This window comes from Anthonomus grandis, chromosome 14 (assembly GCF_022605725.1).
Source record: "Anthonomus grandis grandis chromosome 14, icAntGran1.3, whole genome shotgun sequence".
NCBI classification, from domain to species: Eukaryota; Metazoa; Arthropoda; class Insecta; order Coleoptera; family Curculionidae; genus Anthonomus; species Anthonomus grandis.
The window spans coordinates 21,753,685-21,779,244 of NC_065559.1; the positions used below are offsets into that span (position 1 = coordinate 21,753,685).

General features: G+C 32.4%; 1 protein-coding gene across 4 annotated transcripts in view; it reads right to left on the minus strand.

Annotated features, from left to right (window-relative positions):
* LOC126744358 (dystroglycan 1) overlaps positions 1 to 25,560 on the minus strand; it is a 252,399-nt gene that overhangs the window by 37,757 nt on the left and 189,082 nt on the right. For all 4 annotated transcript variants that reach the window (XM_050451734.1, XM_050451736.1, XM_050451735.1 and 1 more), the window contains 4 exons: positions 5,807 to 6,107; positions 5,046 to 5,754; positions 4,637 to 4,988; positions 4,362 to 4,583 (listed from right to left, as the gene is read on the minus strand). In XM_050451734.1, coding sequence (XP_050307691.1) covers positions 4,362 to 4,583; positions 4,637 to 4,988; positions 5,046 to 5,754; positions 5,807 to 6,107 — 1,584 coding nt within the window. The remainder of the gene's footprint in view (positions 1 to 4,361; positions 4,584 to 4,636; positions 4,989 to 5,045; positions 5,755 to 5,806; positions 6,108 to 25,560) is intronic.

Genomic DNA, 25,560 nt, shown 5'->3' on the forward strand with positions numbered 1-25,560 from the left:
AAAACGTCGCCTAATTAGAACAGCAGTCCGTCCATGCCGAAAGTTTTGTCTACAATAAACTGCCAGTCGTATATACTCATTGATACAAAGCATTCATTAGTTTTAAGCCAATGTTCTGTTAATATACCATGTCAGGAAAATTAAAATTAGCAAGCAGAAGTTGAAGCTCATCAACCTTATTGCATACAACGCTTTAATTCTGGCAGGACAAAACCATAATAATACTTGAACTAGGTTGTTTACTGCACTAATCATGAATAATTTCAAGAGATTCACCATTATTTCCCAATCCGAGGACATACTTTTGTTTTTTGAATTATGACAGAAACTTTTCAGTTATTAAGCGCACTTGAGATTTGACTTACCGGTAAAGCTATATATAGACACTATATATTTGTGTCTATGCATTGTTGTTTTTGTACTAGGGTTGCTTTCTGTTTTCTTTTAGATCTGACGATGCCTTAGGGCGAAACACGTGTAATCATTTTTTAAAATAAACATCTTTTGAGACCATTGACTTTGTGTCCCTCTATTCTCTGAATTTTTATTATCAAGAGGTCTCTTTGAGAAAAATGGACTACTTTTTTAAACTTTTTCTTGCAATCAAGTTTGTTCTGTAAAGGCGGACGAGTTTGGCTTGATTAGCATTTTCAAATTGAAAGAATTCGTCCATTTCGCTCAAAGAGACTCCAATATGATTTTAAATAAGCGAAAAAACACAAAGTCTCGGTCCCGAAGTCATATAATAAATGTAACTATCAAAAACGGTTACATGTTTCGCTTAAAGAGTTAAGCATCAGACCTAAAGAAATCTCTGAAAGTAATCGAAATCTTTGGTTTTTGAAGTATCTAATATTTAATTAATGCCTTTTTTTTAATTTTTTAAATTTTTTCAGTGTCTTGGTGGGTCTGTTGATGATTTAGTGATCATCAACAAAGAAGCTTGAAGATGTTTCCAAAATAAAACATTACATACCAGAAGACGACTATAGGGGTTTATGATGATGAAAACAGTGACTCAGAAGAAGAAGAAGACTGAAAAGCATATAAACATCAACAATTTTAGGTTTCTGTGATGCTTATTCCTTAAATAAAAATTAGTTATTAATAAGGGCCCTTTTTTATTTTGTTTTACTCACGTTTTCGATTTTGAGTGCAAAAAGGGTATGATTTTTGTATTTTCAACTATCAATAACTACCAACCTAATAGGCGTGGACCATTAGTACTTTGGCATTAAATGTATATTGTCAAACTACACAATGAGCTTTTTTCCAATCACCCATTCATATCACCTAATATTCATACATTAAATAAATATATATTAAGTATAGAGCAAAACATTAAAACTGAAGAAGGTTAACCAATATTTAAACAAGACACTGCTCTTTTCTTTAATGTGGAAGGAGCATTTGATAAGGCAAAAACAGATCTGCCAAGCTCTACTGGCCAGGCTCATCTGGTCAGGTGGGTCAAAACGGCGCGGCGCTGGAAGACCGGAAGATCAGTGCTACACTAAGAGACTGTCGTGTCGAGACTAGAGTGAAGGGCGGCTGCCCGCAAGGCAGTTGCCTTTCGCCACACCTTTGGTGCCTGGTGATGGACAGTCTCCTTAGGAAGCTAGAACTTGAAGGATTCTATGCATAGCCAAGCATACACTGACAATGGACTAGTAATGATCACAGGTAAATTCGGGAATAAATTCTGTGAGTGAATGCAAGTCGCGTGCAGGATGGTGGAACAGCGGTGTCAGGAGACAGGGCTGTCGGTCAATCCAGAAAAGACCGTAGGTGGAAAAGAAGAGGTGGAATTTGACAGGCTTTAAACTTTGCATTATGTATCAGACTCGCCTAACTTTGAGACAGCAGGTCAAATACTTTGGAATTACTTTAGACAGCAAGCTGACGTTTAAAACTCACATAGAGCAGGCAGTAAATAATGCAATAGCCCCAATATGGCAATTAAGTCGAACAATAGGTACAAGATGGGGTCTAAAACCCCACGTTTATACTGCAGTCATACGACCGAGGATCTCATACGGATCCGTAGTATGGCGGCGAGCCGTATTGAAGGTCATCAATGCTCAAAAACTGACCAGACTGCCAAGACTGGTCTGCTTGGGAATTACTGCAGCCATGAGAACAACACCTGCGGCACCACTAAATATTCTTCTTGGGCTACCGGACTTCCCAGTCTGGATTGAGAGGGAGGCCATGGCGGCGTGCTGCCATAAGAGGATGAAGGATAACGGAGAGTGGCGCAATGTTCACTTAGGACAAGGCCATATGACGATTGCCCTCAGGATGTGTAAGAATTCTGACATCCAGATGCACTACAGAAAGTGGCAAACTAAGGTTAAAGAAGGGGTTTCAAGCCGAAATCCCGACAAGGGAAGAATGGTCGGAGAACCAAATTAAAGAGCCAAATGGTTTCCAGGCCTGGTACACAGATGGATCATGGATAAAAAGCACCAATTCGGCCGGAGCCGGTGTACAACTAAGAGAGGTCGCCGGCCATATCTGAGTAACTAGTGATCGCACAGCGTAGGGCACAAAATATTTGTCATAAAAGCGGCAAAGAGAAATTGTTGGAAATTATTTACAAGTTCGTATGATGACTGCTAGGGGGCAACGACACTCCGACGGGAGATCTTAAAGATCTGGACTGGGACAATATGCAAACCTTTATTAAAAGGACGGGCCGACTCAGTGAAGACCGCGCATTGGGAGTGGAGGCGTAGGGGTGGGTGATTCTGGGGTTGGCGAAAAGGGACTGTTTAGGCCTACTTGCCGAGCTCTAGCTCCCCCACCCTTACTACTACTACTAAACAAGACACTACGGATTATGAAAGAAGAAACATGACAATATTAGACACATCATGTTTTGCTTAAAAATAATGCAATTTATAAAAAGTATTTAAAAAAACTGATACTGATTTAAGCAAAGCATTCGATACGATTAGCCACAATATGCTATTAGCCAAGCTTCATTACTATGGACTTTCTGATAATTCTGTAAAATTTTTCGAACAATATTTAATAGATAGATCCTTTTGGGCCCTCTGTTGTTTTCCATATATATTCCAGATATGAGTAATTCTATTGATAACTCGAAAATTCAACAATATGCTGATGATTCTCAAATACACACTTCATTTTCTTTAGATTATGTAAATGAAAATATTGACAAATTTAACACGGATTTGAATAATTTAAAAAAATTCTCTGATGATCATAATTTAAAACTAAACTCCTCTAAATCCTGTACGCTATTTTTAAATGCTAAATATCAGATTGAAAGAATTAGGCAATTGTTTGTTCCACAAATAGATAATATGCATTTGGCCTCAGTTTCAGAGGTGAAACATTTGGGTATACTTCTTGATGATTCGCTAACATTTCAAGCACATATTCATAGTAAAATAAAAATTGTTTATATAAAATTGAAAAAACTTAATTATTTCAAAAAATCGCTACCATCCAAAATAAAGTATCAATTATGTCACAGTTTAATATTATCGCTATTCGACTACGGTGATGTGGTTTATGGTTCATCTTTGACCAACATAACACACAGCACCAAATACAAAAATACAAAACAGCTGTATGCGTTTCTCTTACAATATTCCATTTAGAGAACATATTACACCTTCTATAAATAACAAAAATATCATTAATATGAGTTACCGTAGAAAACTTCATGTTTATACTTTTTTTACATAGAATCTTAAAAACTGGACAACCTTGCAGCATTATGTAATCCATTTTTTACACCAGCATCATACAAGATTTGTTAATAAATATAGGGTACCTCAACATCGCACTGCAGCTTTTTAGAAATCTTTTACATACATGGAGATTAAATTGTGGAATGATTTATCAGATGAAGTAAAGTAATTTACTTATAAAAGATTCCTAAAATACGCTAAGCAATTTCTTATTAATGAGCAAAAATAACCTACATTTCTTCCAAACCAGGCATGCTGTGCTGTTGTTAGATTTTTCCGCTAAAATAAGATAGGATAACCTGTAAAATTAACCTATTTAGTGTTAGCTTCCCTTGTTTTGTCTCGCGCACGCCTTTCGCCCTTTTTTTTGCCATTTGCTGTTCCATTAAAAATCTTATTGACTTATTTATGTATAGTTTAGGTGATACAGGGGTACCGCACACAAATGCACATGATTTGTGTATATTCGGCCACTATGGTAAGGACGTTGTAGTCCTTTTTGTCCTCTGGTTATATAGTATATAGTTGTAAAATTGATTGTGTATAATTTGTATATGTATATATTGGGCAAATAAAGAAATTTGATTCGATTTAATTTGATATAGGCGATATATCTTATGGAAAAATTAAACTTACGTCTTTAACTTTAAAAATAAGCAATTCGCCAACTACAGCATTAATTTTGTCAACAGGATTTCTCAATATTGGTGAGAAATTTTGACTTGGCGTCACAGGCACAGTTGGCTGCTGCTCGCAGGTCGTCAAATCTCGATTTGCTATTTTTTTAATCCTTATATCTGGAGATAAGATGAGACTCATCTCTCTTGAAGGATCTCCTCGGTCATTCGCTGTTAGAGCCTAAAATAAACAAAATCTTTAAATTGAATTGAGCAAATAAATCAAGTACTTACTTTATAAAGCTCTTCAATTTCAGATCTAGGACAGTAAGTGGTAGGTAACGAATCATTGGACCAAACGAACACCACTGGGTCACTCGTGTGATTAATATGCCGAACGGTGATTTCCGACATATTCGTACCATAAACCCGCCCAAGAGCTCTTAATACCCTTAAAGACCAGTCAATATAGTGAGGGTATTCTTGAGGCTTTTCGATTCTTAGTTTTAAGATGAACTCATGATTTACCACCCTTTCTAATCGGTGCTGTTGTACTTGGATGGTAAGTTGGTCTTGTTTAAATTCTCCTTCTTTGTCCGAGGCTCTAATGATGTACATCCAGTTTGATACGTCGTTGGCTAAAGGTCTAAAAAGGGACATTCACCTAATAAGATTTGTTTAAAACAAATTGAAAAAAACTTACAGTCCATATAATTCTCTTCTCAATGGATTGAATTGTAACCAAGAGCTTTTAGATATAGGTTGTTCATCATTATCTAGTACTTGCAAGGTTAAATTATAACCATCCTCTGCATCCTTAAAGGTATTTTTAGGAATTACATATCTAAATACTTTTCCAGCAGTAACAGACTGGTACTGTAACCGATTTTCGATATACGGTCTGGTATTTTTGGGCTCTTCTGGAATAAATCGGTTTACTGGTTCAATTACATCTGTCACAATTGTTTCTTCTGTTGTAGTGCTTGCAAAGTTCCTCGTTGATAAGGATATTTCCGGTTCTGTAGTAGGACTCTCAGTAGTGGTAGTGCTAGTAGTAGTAGTAGTAATAGTAGTAGATAATTCAGATATAGTAGGCACTATTTCTGGTTCAGTTTCTTCTGCGACAGTAGATGATGCTTCCGTTGTGGTTGTCGTGGTGGTTGCAGTACTAGTTAGTAAATCAGATGTACCGCTAACAAAAGTAGTCGCACTAACACTTTGTTCAGTTGGTACTTCGGGAATAATTTCACTAATTATTGTGGCGGCAGGTTGTTCCGTATCTTCAGCAAAATCAAACTGTTGAGTCGTTGCTTCTGTTGTTGTTGTTGTTGTAGACGTTGTCGATGTTGTTGATACAGTGGTGCTGCTTGTTGAAGATGTTTTTATCGAAGTGGTTTCTAGTTCAGGCTCAACTAAAATTATTTATAAATTTTAAAGAATTGTTTAATAAGGAAATTATCTTACCTTCAAAATCATCCTCAAATTTAGTAATGGTTTCAGTCGTTGGAACGTTAGGTTCTGTGATAGGTCGAAAAACTTTATTTACTATATTGGGAACAATAGTAGCGCTTTCAATATCATCTCCACCCTCTTCGTCATAGGCATCATAATCATAATCGCCGTCATATTCGTTTAAAGCATCGGCAGGTTTCGGAATGTTTATTTTCGTCGGTCCAGAATCTTTTGATTGTTGAGATTGAGTAGTAGTAGTAGTAGATCGTACAGTTGTGATTTCTTTAGGAAGCATTGGTAAAGTTACATCGATCTAGATTTTTAAATTGAATTTCGTCAGTTGGACGCGCTATCAGGGAAGTCAAATAGAACATCAACACGCAGTCAGCATAAGAAATAAATGAATATCAGCCTAGCGCTTTCGGCCGTAGGCCATCATCAGAGCTATTATTACTCTACCAAAAAACGTTAACCGTTTAAAATCGTTAAAATCATTAAACATCATTAAAATTAAAATTCTAGCTTATTTCTTTACAGAGTGTGGTGGTGTAAAAATTACAAAGCTAAACAAAATTAAAAGTTACTTACTCGTTAAAGGACGACTCTACTAGAATGAACATAGACGAAAAGTAAAGACCATCGTTCTATAAATGTCTTCTTATTTTAAAAAACTTACACACTAACCAGAACGTATCATGCTTACTGAGTGATAAGATGCGAATGAACAGCTAACAAAATTGTAGTAGTGTTGGGCGATGTTAATTGATGTTTTTGATACATCGATGTTTTCCTATCGATGGTCGATATCTTGACATCGATGTCAAAGGATCTATATTTTGATCATATACATCGATGTTTATTATTTCTTCAAACAAAAATGACCAATTAAAATTATTGGAAATGGTTTGGTTTGACACATTGAAGGATATCGATGTTTTCATTTAATACACATATAATTATTATCAAGTAGTGATGGGCGAAATTGAACACTTTACGGAATTGAATACTACTCGATTTTTGTATCTGAGTATAGTCCCATTACTACTGTCACATATGTAACGGGGGATTCACTTGTTACATCTGTACTATTCTGCTATTCGCGAATAACAGTTTAGAAGTTTAGATTGTTCAGTTCCATTCCATCGATTCAGAAACACTTTTGATTGATCATTTTGTTCTCAGGTGATGATTATGCTCATTTAATGATTAGAAGATTTGTGATTTATTAAATTTTCATTAATTTAGATGTTTTTACTTAGATTAGAAAAAGTAAATAAGAAACGGTATATTGTTATACAGGGTGGCCCATTAGAAAATTCATTTTTCGTTGCGCCGTAGATCGTGCCTGCAGTGTAGTGGGAGAAATGCGACAGTGGAACCGTCGCGTCGTATAGCTCATATTTGGGAATTTAGCATACCCTGCGATCTCGGATTACCAAAATGAATTCATATAAAGCTTTCTTCAATCTACCTAGATGGCGGTAGTATGAAGGTAGAAGTCAGGCAACCCTTGCGTATCTTTACTACCTGATGACGAATATAAAACTCCGATCGATATGGTTCTATGGTTGTGATTCACATACATTTTGTTTATTTTGCTACGCTACGTTCGAGTTCGCCGCTACTTTTGTGCCTCATTTTGTGTTTGTTTAGTTTATCTAGTGACAATTTTGCTCAGTGTTTCTCAAGAACTTTATAAGACTTATAGTACTGTTATTTGCCACTGCAATTGGAGATTTAAATGTAAGTAGAATGTTTTTCCTTTTTCCATATTTATTATTCTTATATAATATCCATTCCATAAATTTATTGATTAATATATTTTAACATTTATGAATTCGCCTATATAAAATACAGGGTGTTTGTTAAACATGGGGCAAAATTTCAAAGGGGTGATTTTGGGTGCTTCGTTTCTAAGATACAATGGCAAAAAGAATTTCGGTAATAAAGACAATTTATGACCCAAAATGTTGACTCTATGCCCCCAGCTCGAATGCAAAAATCCAAATCTTCTCATACATACATAAATTCATAAGTACATAAAAATTATGAAAAAATTTCTTCAGCCATTAAACCAGAACCTACTTATTTAATTTCCTTTTTTTATTTTATTACAGTTTAACATATAATACATATAATATTTAAAAAAAACCATTATTTCAATATTTTTTTTCTAGATGCTAGAAGATAGTATATACACTCACAGACAAAAATATTGCTATTCACTATTTTCATCACAATCACTATTTCACTATTTTGTATTTATCTTTGAAATGTTGTGTTTTTTATTGTTATGCTAAAACGTTTTACGTATAATTACAATTTATTAGAAATAAAAAAATGGAACAAATAATTTTGAAATGGAAAAAATATACCTATCTTCAAAAAAAAACTCAAAACAAAAAATGCAATATTTTTATCTGTGAGTGCATTTTATATATTTATATGTAGGTAATAGAAATTTATCACCAAATTTCAGTCTAAAAGTAGAAAAAGAATCCAATAATTTCCTAGGTACCTTGAATGCAAATTATTTCATAATTATTCCTATAATCCTATAAGGATTATAGATGGCCTGGGTTACTGGGAATTCTCTTATTTCAGTTATAAATAATCAGGTACAAACAAAAATTTGGGTAAATTAGATAGGTGCCTCTTAAATTCTTAGGATCAATTTCTTTTATGAATTAATTTTCTTTTATTATAATAATTTTCTTATATTATAATACCTACAGTATCATATTATTTTTAAAGGTATAATAATTATAGCAAAATGAAATGAAATTTATTGTAATTCTCAATTATGTACTTTTTATTTTTCTTTCACAATAAATATATAAAAATATTGATTGTCATGAATATTTTATTACCTATCTACAGTGTGTTCACCCTAAAGTATCCCCACCCCTGTAAAATTTTTGTTTTTTAACCGATTTTCATTTATTTATTTTTTTGGTTGATATGTCGCGACGAATTTCTTTTCGTACATATAATAAGCAAACCTTGTTTCAGGGTCATACTTTTGGGTAATTAGGGGGGGTCAAATTTTAAAAATTCTAAAAATTAGGGCAACTTTTAGAATTTTTGTGGCAATGGAATCTTAATCAGAATCACTGAAACCCCCCTATACGAATTTTTAGCTCTTTACTATACAGGGGTGTTTTAATAAAATTTTCATAAATTTTTATAAAAATCGATAATTAGACCCCTATATCGAATCACCCTGTAACAATATAATAATTTTAAGTTCAAAAATATCAATACCTTATACAGGGTGGTCCGATATATGGATCAAATCAACAACTTTTTATTAAATTTATGGAAATTTCATTAAAACACCGTGTACATTAGAGAGCTCAAAATTTGCATACAGGGGGTTTGTGATGATGCTGATTAAGATTCCAATGTCAAAAAACAATTTTAAAATTGCACTAATATGATTTAAAAGACTAGTTTCGCAGATGAGTAAAAAATATATGTCATAAAAAATACCAATAAAATATTTGTCCATAAATCTAATATGAAAAAGGAGTTACTATAGAAATTTACATAATTAATTTTACATAAATCGTAATAATTTACTTTTTTTTCTTTATATTAGGGTCTGCCAGAGGACGAAGCTGATCAAAAGGATGAGGCCCGAACCGAATTTTGTAGCGTACGAGATAAGTTGCCATCGAACAACATACGCCCCATTGAGGTACAGGCACTTAGATATGTTTCTGGGTATTTGGTGAAAAAAATAGGCAGTGCAAAAATGAAATGCATATGTAAATCAATTTTCCTAAAACATAACTCTGATGACAAAGAAAGCGAAATTTTTTTAAAAGCAGAAGAGTATATTAAAGGACAGAAACATTTAAAGTATGTTAATTCTGAATTTTTGGATAAAATAAAAAATGCTATAGCTTTAATAAAATATATTTTCAATAGAGATTTTCATAGAAAAAAACAAGTACCTTACACATTGAAAACTTTAAATAGTAGGATCTGTCTGACTGACTGTTTATATGATGAAGAATTTAAAAATAAAATTTTTAAGTATTTGATAAAATTTAAATTATTCAATTATTCTAAATAATTAAATAGGATAATTAAAGGTGTAGATTTAAGGAAAGTCCCAAAAACTGCTTCAAAAATTTTTAAAATTAAAAATATCACTAAGTTGCGAAGGAAAGCCATTGGGTCACGTAAATAAAGACAAGCAAATGCTTTTACTATCCCTGATAGCACAAAAATATTTATTTAATATTAAAAAGAAAGGTTTATTTTACATTTCGAGACAGATTGTTAAATATTATAAAAATATCTTTTTAAAAAATTTATTTAATATTTTTAAAAAAAAATTCCTAAAAAATTAAACATAAAAAATAAAAAAGTGGCAGAAAGTAAAAAAATAAGAAAGTCCCTACCTCTGCCATGGAGGCTTTGATTTAGTGAACGTTTTTTTTTCATTTTAATTGTAATGACGCTATTATAATCTAACATATTTGTAAAAAATTAAAGTGAAATAGGAAAAGAAAAGGCATGAGAAAAACTCTTAAAAAATATTACAAATTTAAATTAATAATTAAAAAACCGATTTCAAGGGGCCCCATCTTCGTAGGGAGGGCCTATGGGAATTTTTTTTATAAGAAAGTTCAATTTTTTTTTTTGGTTTTCTTTTACCTGAATTCGAGAGATTTGCCACATTTTCCGAGACACCCTGTATATTTATGTACATAATATCTGTTTTATTTGTAACTTGTCTATTTTGTAAGTAAGTTATATGTATAATTTTGACGACCTGTATATTTAAATATGCTTATTAATTAATTATTTATCTTATGCTTTATATTCAATTTATTATGCTTTGTAATCACTTTAAGCTTATATATTCTCATGTAACCTATTGTTAAACAACTCTTTGCTCGTATGTCTTGTAAGTCGGTCACACCCTGTCATAATAAAAGTTTTTTAAAACACCCTCGTGTTGGAAACTTATTTAACTGGCGCAGTCGGTAGGATCGGGGCAGTTTTGGCAATAAAAATTCACGTCATCGAGACGATTATTGCTTCAGAACGTGAGTTTCAACTCTTCAGCACCGAGACGAACTCCTGACAGCTGTGGTTGGCAAGCAAGCAGCAGAGTGTTCACCCGATAGGAAGAAGACCGAAAAGTACCAAACGGTAAGTGCCCAATTCCTATCAACCCTTTTCATTTTCTCCGTTTGAGCAGGTGAAAAGTTCTGTTAATTTCTCCGATTGAGCAATTAATAGTCTAGTATTAAGTTTTATTTTATTTTAATTGATTTTTTTTAAATCGGAAAAGATATATTCCAAATCGATATTGAATTGCACATTTTATTTTGCTTTGACGATTTTAATTTGAATTTTAGATTTAAGATATAATAGTTAAAGAAAACATTTCTAGTCAAAATAATATTTTATGAATACTAATTTTGAAGATATTGATAGTTTAATCAATACATTTTCACAAACATTAAGATTAAACCAAGAAACTATAAGTGAAAGTATTGAAACATCAAATCAATTCACAATGCCTGAAACAAATGCTTCAAGTAATGTTAATTATACTTTATTAAAAATGTATGTAGACACTATTCTACCATACAACGGAAATCCAAATACCCTAAATAGCTTTATTTCCGCCGCTGATTTCTTATTTGCAACTTATGGAAATGAAAATGACGTAGTATTAAAAAATTATTTGATACGTACGATTCGCATGAAGTTAATTGAAAGAGCTCAAATTCTAGTAGGTTGTAGATTAGAACTAGTAACATGGCTTCAAATTAAAAACGCTTTATTTGACTGTTTTGGCGACAAAAGAAACTTAGAGTGTTTAGAACAGGATCTTTTTATGGCAACCCCTTATAAAAATGAACCTTCTTTACAATTTGGAAAACGTTTACAAGTTTTAAGAAGTTTATTAGCACAAAAAATCAATGGTTACCCATCTACTCAAATGGATGAAGGTACCAAATTAATTCATTTAAGACAATATGATAACGTATGCTTAAGAACCTTTATACGCGGATTACCAAATCCTTTACAAAGTATAATTCGACTCAAAAGTCCAGACTGTATTGAAAATGCTATGACAATGATTGTAGAAGAAGAAAATTTCCAATATACCCAAAATTTAATTAGACCGACACCTATTCATAACAAACAACAACCCCAACAAAAACCAAATCATAATCATACTAGACAACAGTACCAACCCAATAATATTAATTATCATAGATCAAATAATCAAAACTATAATCCAAATTATAACCCTAATTATAACAATTACAATCCAAACCCAAATAATTATAGTAACCAACAATATCTAAACCAAATACACAATAATCAAAGATTTAATACTAATCCTGAATTTCCTAGAGGCCCAGTAGATATTAGACCTCGACAATTACCTCAAAGACCATTACCAACAAATAGACAAGTTTTTGGCCCTCCTCAAAATGTATTTAAACCTACAGGAGCAATTCCTAAAAATCAACCAGAACCTATGTCCACAAGGACAAGTTATACTATGCCTTCTCAAAAGAGTTTTCAAAATAAAAATAATAACAATAACAATCAAAATCATTTCAGACAAACAGGCCCAAGAAACTTTATATCTGAAGAACTATACCAATTTGAAAATAAACGAGAAATTAATCCTAACGAAGAAGAATATTATGCCGATAATATTCAAAATGACTATTATTCTGATAATATGTCTAACCAAGATCAATATTATTCTGGTAATAATGATCAAGAACATAATAACCACTATGAATCATATAATTGTAACGATAATCCCGAATATGACCCCAATTATGATTATTCATCATTTAATGATTTAACATTAAATGAAAATCATAATGAGAATGAAAATTTTCAGATAACCAGCCCTTCAGAAATTCACAAATGATTTTCGATATGAATGTAGAAACAATTAATAGCCTACCATATTTACAAATAAAACAACCCCCTATTAAACTTTTAATTGATACAGGATGTTCTCATTCTCTACTAAGACCATCAATCGCAGAAAAACACTATCCAGACAAAATATATCAATTTTCCTCTACCTTAAAAACTGGCGTAGGAGAGAAAGAAATTTTATTTAAAGCCGATATTCCAGCTTTTCCCGAATTTAAAACAAATAAAAATATTTCATTTATCTTATACGACTTTCATAATTATTTCGATGGCATATTAGGATTAAATGACTTAAAGAACTTTGGGTTTAATATAGATTTAATTAACGAAAGACTAATCAGCAAAAATAATTCATTAACCTTATTTTATCGACAACCCGAGCGTGAGAAATATAAAATTACTGTTAATGCATACGAAGTATTAAGTGCCAAGATTCCAGTAGCACATGATGACATGGATATAATTTTACCAGAGACAACAATAGGTAACTTATACCTTCCTGAGACACTAACAACAGCACGACATGGATTCGCACGCGTTGACATTTTTAATTATAGCGATAAGAATATTCAAATTGAGTTAAATGAACCACTTAGAGGTCATATTTTACCTAATTTCCATAAAGAAAATTTTGAATTTTTCCATATAGAAGATTTGAAAAATAAACCTTATAATGTAAATAAATCGATACCTAATTTTGATATAAATAATTTAATCCGACATGAACACCTTAACCCTGAAGAAAAAAGTAAACTTTTTAAAATAATAAAAGAATTTTCAGATATTTTTCACAAAGAAAATGACAAATTAACCTTTACTAATAAAATAAAGCACGAGATTAAAACCACCGACGAAATTCCCATACATACAAAGTCTTATAGATACCCCTTTATACATAAACAAGAAGTACAAAGACAAATAAATAAAATGTTAGACGACGGTATTATTAGACCAAGCTCAAGTCCGTGGAGTAGTCCAATTTGGATTGTTAGTAAAAAATTAGACTCCAGTGGAAAACAAAAATGGAGAATAGTAAACGACTACCGAAATGTAAATTCCAAAACTATAGACGATCGTTACCCTTTACCCAATATTAATGATATCTTAGATAAATTAGGACGGTGTACTTATTTCTCAACAATTGATCTATCATCCGGCTTTCATCAAATAGAAATGTCTCCTAATTCAATTGAAAAAACCGCTTTTACAGTAGAAAATGGACATTACGAATATGTTCGAATGCCATTTGGTTTAAAAAACGCGCCGGCAACCTTCCAAAGAATAATGGATAATATTCTAAGAGATATACAAGGAAAATTTTGCTTAGTTTATATGGACGACATTATCGTGTTCTCTACAAGCCTTGAAGAACACATAAAACACCTAAAATACGTTTTCGAAAAACTTAGAGACGCAAAATTAAAAATTCAATTAGACAAATCCGAATTCCTTAGAATCGAAGTAGAATTTTTAGGACACGTAATAACTAGAAATGGCATAAAACCAAACCCCAAGAAAATCGACGCAATACAAAAATTTCCAATTCCAAAAACAGCAAAAGAAATAAAATCTTTTCTAGGATTGCTAGGTTATTACCGAAGATTTATAAAAGGATTCGCTAAATTAACTAAACCATTTACAAAATGTCTAAAAAAGGGAGCTACAATAAATTTGACACCAGAATACGTTGAAGCTTTTAATATATGTAAAAACATACTATGCAACGACCCAATACTTCAATATCCCAACTTTGAGAAACCATTCTTACTTACGACAGATGCTTCCAATGTTGCTATAGGAGCTGTACTTAGCCAAGGAACAATAGGCTCAGACCTACCTATTGCTTACGCATCTAGGACACTAAACCCCGCAGAACTTAATTATTCAACAATAGAAAAGGAACTCCTTGCTATTGTTTGGGCAACTAAATACTTTCGACCATATCTTTTTGGAAGAAAATTTACTATCATCACTGACCACAAACCTTTACAATATTTATTTAATATGAAAGAACCAAATTCACGTCTCGTAAGATGGAGACTTAAATTAGAGGAATTTGACTATGATGTAAAATATAAAAAGGGAACCCAAAATACTAACGCAGACGCACTATCCCGCATAGAGATTAATGTAATAGAAAATCAATCACTTTCAGGAAACCCTGGCGATATCTCAGATGATATAAATCAATACCTATCTAATGAATCAGAAGATGTAACAATTGAAGAACTAGATCAATTAGAAAATATATTTGACCCAACCAAAAAGAAAATCCACATAATATCAGACATTCAAATTAGACCCCCATTTAACCTTCAAAATATTCAAAATACTCAAAATATTCAAAATCAACAATCTGATGGAAATACAGTCCATTCAGCAAATGAAGATCCAATACTAAATATACCCACAACAGAGAACTGTTTGAACACTTACACAAATCAAATCATTATTACACAAAAATCCAATGAAAAATTTAACGTTTTAAAAACTATTCATTTTAATAATAAAAATAGGTATCACTTAACATTAACAAATAATTATGAACAAGAAATTATAAAATTCTTTAAAGAATATGTAAATCCAAAAGTAGTACATTGTATCTACATTATGAAATCGGAAATTAATGATTTAGATTATAAAATAAGTGTAATACTACCCAATACGTTTAGACATAATTCTTATAAACTTATAATGACAAAATTATTTTTAAATGATATAATAGATAAAGATATGCAATTAAAACTAATAACTAACCACCATGAGAAAACTTGTCATAGAGGAATAAACGAATGCTTGATGTCCCTAAAAACATTATATTACTGGCCAAATATGAAGAATGATTTGACAGAATATATTAATAATTGCGAAATTTGTCAGCAAGCTAAATACGATCGACATCCACCTAAAATTAAATTTGCTTTGACACCTACACCCTCTGAACCTTTAGAATCTATTCACATAGACACCTTTCAAATTTGTAACACAAAATTTCTTACAATAATAGATGTATTTTCTAGATATACTCAAGCATACCCATTAGAACCAAGTTGCACAGCAACTATTGTGCTAGATAATTTATGTACTTTTATTAGTCATCACGGTTTACCACAACAAATTACTTGCGATAATGGTACCGAATTCAAAACATCACTAATGATTGATTTTTGCAAATTACATAATATAAAAATACACTTTACCACCCCCGGTAATTCAAACAGTAATAGCCCTGTTGAAAGAGTCCATTCAAACCTTATAGATTTATTTAGAGTTTTAAAACTAAAAGAACCCAATGCCTCTACCAAGCAACTTATGTTATACGCAGTAATAGGCTATAATCTTGCATATCATAGTGTTACAAAACAGAGACCATTTGACATCATCAATGGCCGTGTAAAATCTTTAGACCCCTTCGATTTAACTGATGAAATAATTCTCAATAAATACATTACGGATCGAAGAGAACGCCTTAAAATAATATATGACAATATATTTAAAACATCCCTAAATACTAAAATAAAACAAAACCAAAAACAAAATGAAAAACGTGAAACCCCCGTTGACATTCCTTCTGGTAGTAAAATTTATGTAAATGACAAACAAGCTCATAGATCAAAGGATAAACCTAGAAAGAAAATAGAAATTGTAAAGAAAGATATCGGAACTAAAGTTATTTCGAATAAAAAGAAAGTCATACATAAATCACAAATTCAAAAACCTAAAAGACTTTCTTTTCCGCAGGAAAATGAACCCCCTGATGATGACATATATCGCACTACTGATAACTGCACCGACACAACAGATGACGGATCAGACTAAGAACGACTTATCAGTCACCCCTATAAATACGCCCTTACTCCCATTCCACCTTGGTAATGCACGAGTAATAGAAAATAAGCATACATTTATAAATTTTATAGACTTAGAACCCTTATTGTTAGAACTTAGTAATTTAGAAAACGCTTATAATATTTTAGATGCTTCTTGCAATAATACCAATATAATCAATTTAATGTTAATGCATCATATAAATACTTTTAATTTGCTTACGCACGCAAAATATTTAATTAATGAAATAAAAATTAAATTAAATAATATCAAACCGCATAGAACGAAACGTGGACTATTAAACGTTGTAGGAAAAACCTCAAAATGGTTATTTGGTACTCTGGACTCAGATGATGGAGAACGCTATGAAAAAGCTATTCAAGAATTACGTAATAATCAAAATACTTATAAAAAGGAATTAAATTTACAAATGTCTTTAACTAAAGAATTAATCAATAATTACAACAATACTATAAGCATATTAAATAAAAATCAAAAATCTTTACAGGCACATGTTAATCAATTTGAAAATCAAATGAACAAAACAATAACAGATATTTCAATACTCCTAAAATTACAAAATACTATAAACCATATAGTTATTAACTGTCAAAGTTTTATAACAATTTTAGATAACATTGAAGATGCAATCTCATTTGCAAAATTAAATACCCTGCACAGCACAATACTGTCAGCTTCTCAACTAGAACTAATAGTTTCAAATTTATCTACCCTTTATGGTACAGATAAAATATTAATGTTAGAGGACCTTAATTACTATTATCAATTAGCAGGACTACAAGTCAGCTTTTCAAAAAATAAAATAATTTTTGCAATTCATTTTCCAATATTCGTAAAAGAATCATTTGAATTGTTTCACCTGTTCTCAGTTCCTATAAACCAATCCTTAATTGTACCCAAATCACCCTACCTTTTGATGGGCACTTATTCACAACAATACCAAGATGAAGCTTGTCCCAAGATTGAAAACCTCTACATATGCCGAGATGCTTTAAATCCAGAACTCAATGATTGTGTTACTACCCTCATCAAGAAAGCTGAGATGACGAAATGCCAACTACTCAATGTAAATGTAACCACACCAATTATACGCCCTATTACCAATCAACATATTTTGGTAATACCTACTTCTACCAAGATTAAAATCCAGAAGCTGTGCCAGAATAAAGAAATCCTCTTCGTGACAGAACCAAGCCTAATTTCTATACCTTATAATTGTGGTATTAGTCTACTTGGATCCAAATTAATGAACAAGGAAGACACTGTGGAAAGCAGCCCTTTCTATCTACCAAAAATTAATTTCGACAATATTGAATTTAAACTTCACTCCGATGCTATTCAACTAGATTCCATTGATTTCAACCATGTCCAAAGACTACAGGAACAAGCTAAACTACTGAAGACCATTCCGGAAGATGACGACCCAGTCCACCCTATTACTTGGAGTTTCGCTACTACCCTTGGTTTATTGCTAATTGTTTTTACTATTGCCTTTGCAGTATACGAACTCCTAATTAAGAAGAAAGAAGAAAAAGAAGAAGAAGCTAACAACCCTACCAATGGTAAATCCGAAAACAGCCCTTCATCCCTGTTGTTTTCGTCTTAGGCGGGAGGAGTTATATGTATAATTTTGACGACCTGTATATTTAAATATGCTTATTAATTAATTATTTATCTTATGCTTTATATTCAATTTATTATGCTTTGTAATCACTTTAAGCTTATATATTCTCATGTAACCTATTGTTAAACAACTCTTTGCTCGTATGTCTTGTAAGTCGGTCACACCCTGTCATAATAAAAGTTTTTTAAAACACCCTCGTGTTGGAAACTTATTTAACTAGTATGTACTAGTTTTTTTTTATCTCTATCAATCCATGTAGACTTCTCTGGTTTTGCCTAATCTAAAAACTAATATGTATAGTTGCCGCCATCGATATTTTATTTTGGTCACCTGTCAAAAAACCAGTTTTCCACTTGTCAAACAATGTTATAGTAGATAATTCGCATTGTTTTACAAGTTTTTTAACAGGTGACCAAAATAAAATATCGATGGAGGCAACTATACTTATTATAATATATGGTTTTGATTTTTGCTTTAAAAAAATTTTAGTTGCTTGCATTATCTAATTTTGCAAAATTTTGTTCATACATAATATTACATGTATTTTACTTGCTAGGAACATAATTATTATTTTTTATAAAAATGTTTTGCAAAAAAATTAAAATGGCTTTATCATGAACAAAAATCTAAGAGCGCTCTCTACTACCATTTACTTGTTGATACCTATATTTATGTATAAATATTATGTTGTATTTTTTAAGCAATAAAGTATGTATTCGGGAAAATATAATTTTCGTTTTATTTATGTAATGTAATATCATTTTTGTAAAAGATATCAATCTATTAAAAATCCCGCCAATATGGGTGTCGTGCGCCATCTAGTATCGAAAAATTGAAATAGTAGTTAAACAATTGAAGCTTTAATTTTAAGGAGGTTTCTACTGTTCACACGCGTTCATATGCTTTTACTTTTTTCACTCTCGAGAGATGCCGCTAGTCTCGTCTTAATTTTGTTGGCACGTTTTTTATATGGAAGTTTCTATTCTATTAACCCCTATAAACTGTTTATCTATGTTTAGTAACGATGCCGCAGTATACGGGAGAGCAGCGTGCTTTTTGCGTTCGGGCGTATTATGAGAATAATCATGCGTACGTAGTTGTTCGTCGAATTTTCTGTCGACATTTTAGACTGCATGACATTAATGAGGCTCTCAGTTCAAATCTAATCAGGCAGTGAGTTAGAAGATTTGAGAGAACTGGTTCAATACAGAAAACTCGAGCTCAAGGTCGACCAAGGACAACACGAACCGTCGAAAATGTTCAACGAGTGACTGAATCGGTACGTGCTACATCAACAATGTCGACTCGCAAACGGTCTTCAACTCTAATGATTCCGAGGACGAGTCTGCAACGAATGTTACATCTCGATTTGAAACTACACTCTTATAAGATCCAGCTAGTCCAAGAATTAAAAGCTTCGGAACTGGAAGCAAGAATGACTTTTCCAAATGTAATGTTGGATACTTTTCAAGATTTGAGAATATGCTCTTCTCCGATGGAGCTCACTTTCATCTAAATGGATTTATGCATAGACAAAACTATCGTTATTGGAGTTCCGAGAATCCGCGCGTGAAACATCAAAAGCCACTTCATTCTCCGAAAGTGACTGTTTGGGCTGCAATTGCTAAGTGGGGAATTATTGAACCTTTCTTCTTTGAAGATAATCGAGGCCGAGCCATTACTGTGAATTTGGAACGCTACACAGCAATGTTAAGGAATTTTTTAGCCCCATTTTTGCAAAACTCGCACCACTATAACCTAAATACGTGGTTTCAGCAAGATAGATACTTCCAACTTGAGTATTGCAGTGGTAAGAGAAATGTTTCTCGCAAGACTCATTTCTCGCAAGGCGATATTTCATGGCCTCCTCGAAGTCCGGACCTTACTCCAGCTGATTTTTTCTTATGGGGACACCTTAAGAATGAAGTGTATTGTAATAATCCTACAACTATACCTCAACTTAAGGACAATATCCAACAGGAAATTGGATTAATCTCAAAAGAAATCCTTACTAAGGTATTCCAAAATTTCCGCACACGATTGGAGGAGTGCCGTCATCGCAGAGGACATCATTTGGACGATTTAATTTTTAAAACATAAATTCCCTTGTACTCTCTATATATTTCAGTCAATAAACAATACCAAAACATTGTCGTTGTTTTTTACTGAATTTCTTAAAAATGAATTTTCTTATGGGCCACCCTTTATAATAAAAATATTTGTTATTTATTATTTAATAATTAAAAAACATTAAAACTTCAACTAAATGTGGCATTTTCATCTTTGCAGATATAAGAAAATGCCAAAAAAAAAGTAATTTGTGGCAGTATTTTAAAAGATGTGATATTAGAAAATGTACTATTTGTGGATTCCATTCCAAGCTAATCAAAATTTCTGGAAACACAACTAACTTAAAAATGTCACTTTCAAGCAATGCATAAGTATATTTTAGAAAAATACTGTGGTCTTCCTTTACAACTTATAATAAATCAAACTAAATCTGATCATGCTGTTCCTTCAACTTCATCTGGGTTTAGTCAAATTACCACTCTTAGACTTACGACTACCAATACGGGTATGATTGTAGATTCTGATAGTGACACAGAAGATATGCGTGCAGATACTGAAACCGATATAGCCACAACCCAAGAGAGTGAGAACACAGGGACATCATTTTCTTCAAACTTTTCACAAATAGAAATAATTCTAGTTGGAGGATAGGTCAATCTCCCATCCATCATTTAGCAAAAACTGGTAAAAAACAATAACTGAAGGTTTCTCAAGTTTGAAATCACACTCACCTGGTGGCAGAGGACATTTGAAAATAACAAATTCCCTTTTGTTCATGATATGCCGTGACTATCAGCCCATTAATATAGTTGAAAATGAAGGATTTGTGCAGCTTATGCGCACTACTTGCCCACAATACATCACGAAAAATTATTGGCAATCTACTTGATGAAAAGTACACGGCAATCACGAGTATCTTTCTAGAAAAAATTTCACTTTACAACGGATATTTGGACGGAAACTATGAAATCTAAAAGTTTTCTTGGTGTGACGTTATTATTTTCTTAAAGGAAATTTTAGACACAACCTTGGGAATATATGAGTTAAATGAACGTCATACCTCTGATTATATTGCGGGAATGTTAAAGAGGTGGTGTCAAAAATAGAACATACCAGATGAACAAATTTCTGGTGTTGTGACTGATGGTGCAGCTAATATGGTGAAAGCCATAGACATCGCTTCCGGTAAACAAAGACATATCATTTGTTTTGCAGATATATTAAATTTTAGTTACAAAAGTAATTGAACATAGAGTGCTGAATTATGCGAAATTATCAAAAAAGTAAAATGGTTTAAGCAAAGCGTTACTGCAAATGATGCATTACGAAAAGCACAAAAAGACGAAAGTGACAAATATCAGTTAACACTTAAACAGGACGTTATAACTCGACGTTTTTCATGCTTGAACGATTCTTGAAGTTACGAATCGACAGCTGTCGAGTTCATACTAGGTTCTATGAGAAAATTGTCTCCAAATTTGGCCCAACCAACAAACTAAAAAAAAGTATTGGCGGTTCTCGCTACGAACGTCTTTTTTTCCAAAGTCGGAGGAACTGTAACTCAATAGCGCAACTTGCTAAAAGGCAATCGAATTACTCAATTTCTGTTTCTTTAATCCATAGATAGAAAATATTGGGTCTATGACACATTTTATTGGAAGGAGGTTTTTAAGTTTTTTCTACTTCGTTATTATATTCTAAAAATCACACTGATTTACATTTATGTAACATTGCAGAATTGGATTTAGAAAAGATTATAAAATAAAATAGTTAAAACACATGGAGACTAGATATCTAATTTCACCCTAAAAAATCAAAAATATTAAAATAATAGCATCGATGTTTACTAAACATCTATGTATTACTACCGATATTTTGATGGCAAACATCGATGTTTGCTGCCGATGTCCCATCATTAAATTGTAGTAACTTTTAGGTGTATCGGAAGTAAATCTAATTGGTATTTGTGCAGTCAATTTAATTAAACATCATTAAAATTGACAAAATGTAACTAAATTGCCTTTGTCTATATGTGAGAGTAACTGGGACAGTTTGAGGCTCCTTGTTTCTTGTTGAATTTTGCCTTTCTCAAGATTTCTTCATTTTCTATTTTATTCTCAAATAACGGCAACGGCCATTCCCTTTTTTCCTTATTAACTGACCATTTTCTAAATCATCTTGAACCCTTGATTACTATCGCCTCTACTAGCTGACAATAAAGTTAGAAAATGGGTCCGATATGTGGATGATTGCCTAGCCATAATTAACTCTAAAAATTCACAACTAAATATTATTTTAGATTTCCTCAATAACTTACACCCTATTATTATCGAAATTAATTGCATTAATTTTCTTGACTTAAATATTTCAAAAACTGACACGGGTACCTTAGAATTTAAAATTTATCGAAAACCGACTCAAACTGACCATATTATTCCATCTAATTCGAATCATCCTTTACGTGTACAGAGCTCTTAACACCCCTTTAAGCCCTTTTAACTATAATGAAGAAATCAACACTGTCAAACAATTAGCAGTTAACAATGGCTATAATCCAAAGGTTGTTGACAATATAATCTATACAGGGTGTCCATTTAATATTGCGGTGCTTGATTGCGGCTAAACTTTGATACATATAAAATTTGGTACATACTTTGATTTTTTTTTAAATAGAACCACCTATATTTTTTTCCTAAATGAGAGTCCCATTTGACTTCCTCTTTACCTTTAAAACAGTTTTACCCTAAAATGCGACGTTGCCTAGTTATTAAGAATTTAAGGAATTTTTCACAAAAATCACTTGAATATTAATATTTACCACCGACGTTTTTTATCTTTTTGAAAAATCTATGAGTTCTTGGCTAAGTTAATTTTATATTTCGAATTTATTTTGTTTATACAGAGTGTTCAAAATCGTTACTCAAATAGTGACATTTTCAATTCAATTTTACGCTATTTTTTTAAACGGAACGCCCTGGATCTAGTAACGCATTTTGATAAATTATTCTTTGATCTTCAATTTGATACGAACAAGTTAGTCTTTATCTCTAACCATTTTCTCAAAATTTGTTGTTAAAAGAAGAGTGACACATATTTTTATAGGCATTATAATACTTACGACGAAAACACTTACTAGATATTTAATGGAATTAGAATGACAAGCGCTTTGTCACTCTGTTCAATTCCATTTCGAACACGTTTTAGTAAGAAAAAAAATTAATAGTTGTAATAACCATAATAAAATAATAATAGTATTAATCCCTGATGCTTATCTCATTTAAAAAATTATATTTTTTTTTCTTATTAGTAAAAATTTGGCCATAATTCATTTATTCTTTGTTGTGTGACGCATGTCAATTATAATGTTTATTTATCATTCATGTTAAGTAAATTTGAATTAAAATTAATTACTCTTAGCGAGAATTGGTAAATATGATTTACGTTATCGGTGAATGCCTTGGAAACTATTTTTTGGCTTCAAGGAGTTATTAAGAAACATTTCGTAATAACCAACATCCTGATGATGGAGTGTTGACGAAATTAAAAGAACGATTCAAGCGTACTGGAAGCGTAGAGTACGAAAAGCAAAAAACAGAATGAAAACAGTTTTAAATGATGAAATCCAATTGGTAATCACCATGTCGATCGTTGCCACACCGGAAATTATACTTCTTAAATTACAAATAAGTGAGAACTTAGAAATATCGAAATCGTCCACGGGAAAATGTTAAAAAAAAACAAATATTATCCCTATTATGCTCAGTTACATCAAGAACTTGCCAAAAATGATTTTGAAAAAAGAATAACTTTTTGTCAATGGGCACAAAATCAAGCAGAAGAAAATGATATACACTCGCCGGCACAAAATTCCGCCACCCTGAAATATTGGCCAAGTTTGATGTTTTATAATTTTTTTATTTTTTATCAGATTCTCACGATTTTGCCATCAGTTTTTAGATACATTTGTTGTGATTTTTTAAAATCATTTTGTAAAGTAGGATTTTTCGATTAGGCTATATTATACAGGAGTAAAACAAACTGTTGTTTTTTCTCGCAATTTCAAAAGACCCTGTAGGAAAGTTAAGGTGGATAATTCTGTTTACATACCGTTCCTTGTAATCTTTGATGTATTCTAAACATTTCGATTTTTGATTAATTCCATTATCTCATTTCTGCTGCGAGCTGCAAATTTTTTATTAAAACGCTGATTTGAAGCGTATTTTTATTAAGAGAAATAAACACTAGATATATCAGAAAGTTAATTAAAAAAAAAACAATTTTAATAGCGTGTATTTCCTCCTCTCGCAGCAATAACAGCTTGCAGTCTTCGCGACATCGAATGAATAAGGTTTCTTATTCTTTCTTGAGGAATAGCCTCATATTCTTCGATCAGCGCTAGTCGTAAGTCTTGCAAGGTTTGTGGTTGTACAGGACGACGACGAACGGCCCTTTTAAGTTGATCCCAAAGATGTTCTATTGGGTTGAGATCCGGGCTACATGCCGGCCATTCCAATCTTGGGAGTCCAACTTCATCCAGATATTCGCTCACTACATGTGTAACGTAAGGTCTAGCATTATCATGCATTAATGTAAATTGGTTCCCAATGAATGGAGCAAATAGGACAACAACTTCTTGAAGGATTTCCTCAATGTACCGGTGGGCGGTTAGAGCTTAATTTTCAATAAATACAAGATTGGTGCGTGCTTTGGTAGAAATACCCGCCGAAATCATGACTGAACCGCCACGATATGAGATTTGTTCTGAAATGATGCAGTTAGCATATCTTTCATTTCTACGTCTGTATACCCGCTCACGACCATTCGGCGTCCTTAAACAAACCCTGGATTCATCTGTAAATAGTACGTTTGCCCACTGTTCTAGAGTCCACTCAAAATGCGATCTTGCAAACCTCAGTCGGTGTTGTCGATGCCGAGGAAGTAATTGTGGACATCTTGCTGGCCTTCGTGAATAAAGTCCAGCTTCTGCTAATCTTCTACGTATCGTTCTTTCACTTACACTTACTCCATGAAGTATTCGCAAGTCATTTTTTAGACACACAGCAGTAGATCTTCGATCTCTTAAAGAACTAATGGTGACAAAGTGATCGTCAACTGCAGTGGTCATTCTCCTTCTGCCAAAGCCTTGTCGTCTAGTAAAAATTCCCGTCTGTAAATACCTTCCAGGCATTTCGAACTGTAGACCGCGGAAATCTCAGAGTACGGGCGACATAACTTTTGCTACGGCCATCCTCTATTAACGCAATCATTTTACCAACGTCTGCAGGAG